Genomic DNA, 6,969 nt, shown 5'->3' with positions numbered 1-6,969 from the left:
CTCTTAGAAATCAAATAGAAACAAAATTCTAAACTCAAAATTAAAAATATAATATTTTAAAATCAAAACTAAATTGAAACTAAATTCAAAATCTAAAAAACAAAAAAGGTATTTTACCTATAAAATAATTTGTTAATTTATTGTTGATTTTTGTCTTCCCTCTAAAATTTAACAATGCTAAAGATTCACACAATGTTGCATGAAACTCATTATTCAAAGCAAATCCAAAATAGCCAAAATGACATTTTAATGAATTTGTGTGTGCAGTGAGACCGAGAGGTATAATGTGGGTGCTACTTTACACATGTATCTAACGTTACGAAAGTGGCAGAGACACGGGAAGAACCACATTTAATTATTTCTAGTGGGTGACACAAAGGTTAAGTATTGCTTAAACATATTCAAATTTATAATTATATCTTCAATGATGACTTGTCTTAGATATTTTACCCATCCACGGACTATTATAGTCGTTAGTTGTCTAAAATTCTAGTTAATTTTCTATACGAGAAGATAACCACTAGAGTCAATATAAGCATAGCTCAACTGACAGTATGTATCTTCGATCAAGAAGTCAAAGGCTCGAACTTCCCACCCGGCATATTATTGAACTGAAAAAGTAATTACTAGAAACAAATTGTGAAATTATAAGGCATTTTGTTGAGAAACAAACCATTTCAGAAATAGATTAAAAAACTCAAATTAGTTTCCAAGCAAGGATGTCAAAATTGCCAAAACAGCAATCACAACAATGATATTAAGGAAGTAGTTTGTTGGTAAAGGCTTATCTGGACTTCCACCAAAAGCTTCATATTCTTCCCGAATCTTCTGCTTCATTGAGTCTGATAGCTCTCTCTGCAATTCAAATAGGCAATACTATTGAATTTTATTCCATTTCTCCTTCATTTTAAGACTTCCAAGTTTTTTTTTAGACGTGACATCACAGATGTCAAGGACTTGAACAAAGCTTCAACTTGTATTATTAAAAAGACACGTGGCACAACAAAACATGATACTTGTTTTTAATCCTGCAGTAGACAGCCAAAAGTAGAGAAGATAAACATTTTACGAAGACGAGAGATTTTCTGAAGACTTCAATTATGCAAAAAAATGAAAATATTGAAAGTTTGTAATATATACAACCTTTCCATATGAGTATTTGGCGGCCTCAAACTTCTCTCCTGCAGGTTTCGAAGATGCATCATCAAGCACAATACCCTGTCATCAACAAAATGCAGTTTTCAACCAGGCTTAAGCATATATATTTTTGGGGAAAATACCTTTTCAGTCCCTAGGTTTCGGGTTTAGTTTCCATTTGATTCTTACGTTTCAAATTTACACATTTAGTCCTTAAGTTTTGATTTTGATTTCAATTTAATCCCTAAGTTTCAAAATGTTACAATTCTACCCTTGAGGTTTAAGTTTTGTTTCAATTTGGTCTCTAAGTTTCAAGATATACACTTTTAATCTCAATTTTACACTAAATACTTATTTTCAGTCTCTAGTGTTAATTTAGAATTAAGAGAATTATAATCAATTAACTTTCACTATTTTTTCAAAACTACTAAAAATAATTTAAAAATTTTATTTCATAATTATTTTTAATTAATAAATAGATACTAATACAAAAGACTGAAAGTGAATATTTAATACAAAATCAAGGTGAAAAGAGTAAATCTTGAAATCTATGGACCAAAGTGAAACAAAACTCAATCTCAAGGGTAAAATCGTAACATTTTAAAATCTAGGGACTAAATTAAATAATCAAACTCAAAACTTAACGACTAAATATGTAACATTTGAAACCTAGCGACCAGATGGAAACTAGACCCAAAACCTAGTGACCAAAGAGATACTTTTCCCTATATATTTTTTTCCTATGGATAATCAGTGTCCGTGTCCATAAAATATTGCAATATACTTAGTTGGATGACATCAAAATGTATTCGATAAAAGGAAGTTTAGTAATTCGTAAACGCCCGCCATTCAAAACAAGAGTGAAAAAAATAATATATTATGCAGAGCGACAGACCTCTGGAGGGTCAAATTTAGCACCAAGGTTGCTGAGTTTGGCATGGGCTTCAGCATAGTCTTTGAAGAATGCTTCTTGATCTTCAACATATTTTTCAGCATAAACCTGCAACACAATATAAGTAAATGAAAACCAAACTGAGCCTTTCGATTGCCTTATGAAAGACCAACTCCATTGAAGATGTTTCTTGGTCCCCAAAATAATGTCTCCTGCAGGGAGCAACGATGGGGTGGGGGAATGTGTAGCTCTGTTTTACCTTGAATGCTGGATCTTCAAAGAGAACAGCATCAGTTGGCAACACCAGTAATTCTTCATCTGTCCTTTCCTTGATATCCTACATATAATATGGAGCAAACATAGTAAGCAAAAACTAGTTCACCATCTTCTCAGAACATATAAAATGAAGCCAATATGGTATAAACCTTAAAATATGAGTTGTCAAACTTCAACCATTGTGCGGTCCAGGATTGTCCACCAGGTGCACCGGGTCCATCTTTCTGTCAGTAAGGAAAAATTAAAACAAAAGGAATCTCCAGAGAATAGCAGCTAAAATGCGGTTACAAATTTAAAGCCGTGATGATGATTCAAAATAAGATATGGTTGGAAAGACAAAGTATATTGAAGTATAAAAAACATCCAAACAGAGCTAAAGAAGATCAGGTTCAACTTATCAACTAATAATCCATCTATATTTCATCGAATGGAAACTAGTATAGAAGGAATATCAAATCTAGTTCGTCATTTCCACTTATTGTGACACTAACCCATTTCAAGAAGGTCCAAAAGCAAATACAGCATAGCATGTCTCAATTCTAAAAATTCAAGATGAATTTATAAGCTATTACAAGTTGTAAATTAATGAAAACTGGGTATTCAAATTGTTTGGTTGAATAATAAATAAAGCTTGGCCAGGATACACTTTAAGATTAATCAAGGCTAATTCCAAAGTCAAGACAATGTATGCCATAGAGGGAAATTGTTTTGTCTATCCTATACCAGTTGATACAAAGACTTGGGATTCTTAGAATGTGCCCTCAAGCATGGTGTGCAATAGAGGGGGAATTTCTCCAAGGAGAGGACAATGATGTTGGCTATCAAATTGAACATGGAAAAGAGGGGAATAATAGGACTATTTTCATTCACTCGCTGGGTCGATCAATTAAGTTTCGTAAGAAATGGCCCAATCTTGTTCCTGGTTGGTGCGTATGAATAAATAGCTCTCTCCCGTTAGGTAAGCCTTTTGAGAGAATTGCTAATAGATACAAAATAGAATCTATTGGATGGGCTAGTGGCCTCGATGGTTATAGTAGCTCCTAAGATCCTGTGGGTGAAGATCCAAGAATGTCTGAGATAGCAAGATCAAAGGCAGCTTAATCGATATTAGAATAAATTTAAATAAAAGATAAACTAAATAATTTGTCACTTTGTCACACCAATCAGGTCCAACTAAGTCATAATAGTCTGGACTAGTCGATGGAAGTTGGTTGAGTTTGGTTTCGCTAACTGAAGTTGTTTAATAATATGACCTCACTGCCACGAATATTGTAATCCCATTGAGAGTCTTAATATCTTACCTATTTTTTTGTATTTTCTTCCACAATAAATGTATGGTTTCACGTTAAAAGAAAAAGTATGTTTCTTAACAATATAAATGTACACACACAATAAGCAGAATGTTCATTCCACAGTATAACCAGTCGGAAGGACAAATAACTAGTTGAGACACATAAATGATCTTTTTAACCCATTCACAACAAAACAATGGTAATATACCGTATATTTGGTCTCTGGCTTTCCCCAACCACTGCGTTCTGGCCTAGCTCTCCCTAACGTGTGTGCCCCAGATAATGCAACTATTTCCTAAAGATCCAGAAACCTTGAATCAAACAAAGCAAGCATGCAAAAATTATTTAGTCAAATGGCAGACTGATTCACGATACCTTGTCATTCAACCCCATTCTGTAGAAAACATCTCGTAGATGTGCAGCAGGTGATGGAGGACCAGCATCTGAATAAAGACTAGTTCTTAAAAATATGTGGAAAAGAGTGAGGCAAGAGTGCATCGATAGACAAGCATCTCGAAATATCAAAAACTTTCCAAAAGACTAATATAAAGAAACAAGAAAATTCTCTTTTGTAATTATCCTAAAATGACAAATTACATCTTCAGCAGCACAAGGAAATACACCAGCACTTTTTTCAAACTCTTAAGCGTTAGAAGAAAATTGCTAGAAGGCAAGAGACATGCCTTACGCTTCCTCTTTCTTTCACTTGTATCACACTTAAGCATCTCATCCTTTTAATTATGTAAGTGGACTCACTTCCTATGCTGAAGTCCAGACAACCATCCTCCAAATCAATTTAGTCTAATTCATGATTTACCAGGAAGAGGAAAAAAAAAAAAAAAAAAAAAAAAAAAAAAAAAAACCAAGAAATAAGGTAAACAAAAAGGGAACAACATGACAATGCAGGTAAATCAACATAAGCAACTCTAGATTTGACATATTCATTAACATGATGACATGATAATTCACACCACAATATTTCAATGATTCCGCATACGACATTATAAAATAGCTCTTCCGATTTTGATTTTGTTGCCACAGGATGAAATAATAGAGATTCAGAAGGTAATTTTCAATGAAATCTACAATAGAATTTGAGCATCAGATTAACTCCTCCATCTGTAAATTCAAATACTAGGACTCCCATATGGAAGCCAATTACTAAACACTAATTTGCAAATAATTTAATTCATATTTAATAGAAATCAGGGTGACCCTTGTAGGCCAGCCCTTAGTCTACTAACCAGGAAGCCTCCCCTCTTCAGGGCATTGCTCCGGCCCTACAACATCCATCCTTCCATACTTCATGGGGATTTTGGGTCCTCCAGCCTCCTGTATAGAAGTTGAATCAAATCATTAGAACATTAAATCCTTATATAATTTCAGTTAAGGGTTCATGTTAGTTCAAGAGATGGATAATACTATGACCTCGATAGCTGTAGCACTGGCCAGCTGAAATAGGTCTGCATATGTCACGTTAGAATACTTCTTTTTGATAGGCTCAATGAGTTTCAAGGCATTAACAAGACCTGCGAAACAATCAGTCAATTAGAATGAACAAACCCTGTAATGCACGGTTATTGTTGAAGAATTACCAGCATTAGCACCATGGCCCAGCTCAACATCAAATCTTAAACTTCCATTAGCTCCACCTCTCTGCGGCCATTCCTCAATATCTTTATTGTAAGTTCCAGCATCGTGCCAACCTAGCCGGACCTAGAGGGAGGGAAGAAACGTCAGAATACATGTCGGTAGAAAAGAGTTCCACCAAACAAATTGATGAAACAATTCTTTAGAGGACATGACCCTAAATTCTTCAATACTTTAAACTCCACCACGAACATTACTAATTATTTCCAATTACAACTTAAGCACGATAGCCAATACAAATATAAACAGGCAATTATTACAAGTAAGACACTCAGTCGCTATCAAGTGAAAATAGGACCAAATATACGACAAAATAGTAAACAAATAATTCCACACGATTCAAGTTGAACTGAGAAAACAATAGATAATAGATAATAGCACTTCATATCATGAACCACAGAAATACCAAAATAGGATGACAGAATGTGGTTTTCAGTAGCTGCTTGATGTCTTCTCTAGCACTCTTCAACTGCTCAGGGTCCGATGCCAGGCATTTCGGATTAGACGCCGCACTGAATCCTCTATTTGATACACAAGAACTCGGCCCTCCCTGAAGCAGTGAAAACCAGAACAAGAAACCGAATATAAACATCGTTAATCTAAACACAGACACACACAAGAACAGAGAGAGAGAGAGAGAGAGAGAGAGAGAGAGAGAGAGAACCTGGTTGAGAAATAGGTGAGAAATGAGAGGAGACGATCGGAGGAAGTTGAAAGAGGAGGACGACGAAGAGCGAGAGAGGAGGGATGGTGAACGTGAAGAGAAAGATAGTGTAGCTCTGGTGGCTGAGGAGAGGAGACGAGTGGTTGATGAGGCGGAGGAAGCGGCGGCGGCGGCGGTTCCAAAAACAGTAGCAGCCATGGATTTGGGTGAAATTGAGTTTTTCGAAGCAGAAGCCACAGGGGATGAATGCGATGGAAGTGTCAGTTGTAGGGACAAACGCTCGGCCATTTGGGGCTTTCCTTTTTTGCGGCCTCTCTCCTTTTGCTGAGGATCAACCTGGCCTACGCAAAAACCTTGTTTGGCAACACGGTTCTGCAAATCCAACCCTGTTCTTGGATGTAATCCCAATTAATGGTAAATTAGAGGAGTATTTAATATTACATTTAAAAACCAAAAAAAAAACAAAACAAATTAGGTAAAAGTATTTTTTTTAAAAAAAAAACTATAAAGAGAAAACAAGTTGGTTTTTTCCGTTTATGAAATTGTTGAAAGAAATAATTTTCTCGATAACTAAGGTATGTTTGGTGTAAAACAGTTAAGTTATACAATTATTAGGTTTACTCAAAGATAATTGAGTGACATTTAGCAATATTATTCTCCTAAAGTTGAATAAATAGAATATTACCTTTGTTGTATTAAAAAAATGACAAAATATATTTTTGATTTCTGAGATTTAAGCTTGATTTTAGAATAAACACTTTAGTCCCACAAATTTTAAAAATAACTCTAAATAATCATTCAATGATTAGTAGGTGACTAATGGAAAAATAATATTGAGGTGGTAATTTTTTACTTTTCTTTTTAAAAATTAATTTGAACTTAGTGGCTTTATTTTATATTTTCTTTCCACCTCAATCTTTTTGCTTTTCTTTTTTAAATTAATAGTGGCTTTATTTTGTAAACTCTTTTACATCCCTTCCCCTTCCCCCTCCCCTCACACGATGTTGCTAAGTCATCGGCTTGATGATTCTGTGTGTGACTATTCTTGTCCTCAATAT

General features: G+C 34.7%; 1 protein-coding gene across 2 annotated transcripts; it reads right to left on the bottom strand.

Annotated features, from left to right (window-relative positions):
• Positions 1–577: 577 nt before the first annotated feature.
• LOC120076694 (probable L-ascorbate peroxidase 6, chloroplastic/mitochondrial) lies at positions 578–6,305 on the bottom strand. 2 transcript variants are annotated; one of them, XM_039030592.1, is made up of 12 exons: positions 5,912–6,305; positions 5,654–5,797; positions 5,193–5,313; positions 5,026–5,126; positions 4,842–4,929; positions 3,973–4,040; positions 3,806–3,892; positions 2,455–2,529; positions 2,289–2,366; positions 2,033–2,137; positions 1,144–1,218; positions 578–855 (listed from the first exon to the last, which is right to left on the bottom strand). In XM_039030592.1, exons 1-12 carry the CDS (start codon positions 6,197–6,199, stop codon positions 703–705), a joined length of 1,383 nt encoding a protein of 460 aa, XP_038886520.1. In that variant the 5' UTR covers positions 6,200–6,305; the 3' UTR covers positions 578–702. The 2 variants fall into 2 exon arrangements, with proteins under 2 accessions (XP_038886520.1, XP_038886521.1); XM_039030593.1 differs by lacking the exon at positions 578–855 and adding an exon at positions 895–1,028 and having other exon boundaries at positions 5,912–6,302.
• Positions 6,306–6,969: the final 664 nt, after the last annotated feature.

This window comes from Benincasa hispida, chromosome 4 (genome assembly GCF_009727055.1).
Source record: "Benincasa hispida cultivar B227 chromosome 4, ASM972705v1, whole genome shotgun sequence".
Classification (NCBI taxonomy): domain Eukaryota; kingdom Viridiplantae; phylum Streptophyta; class Magnoliopsida; order Cucurbitales; family Cucurbitaceae; genus Benincasa; species Benincasa hispida.
Note: the sequence above shows the minus strand (reverse complement) of the source record. Positions and strands in the feature narration are given on the sequence as shown.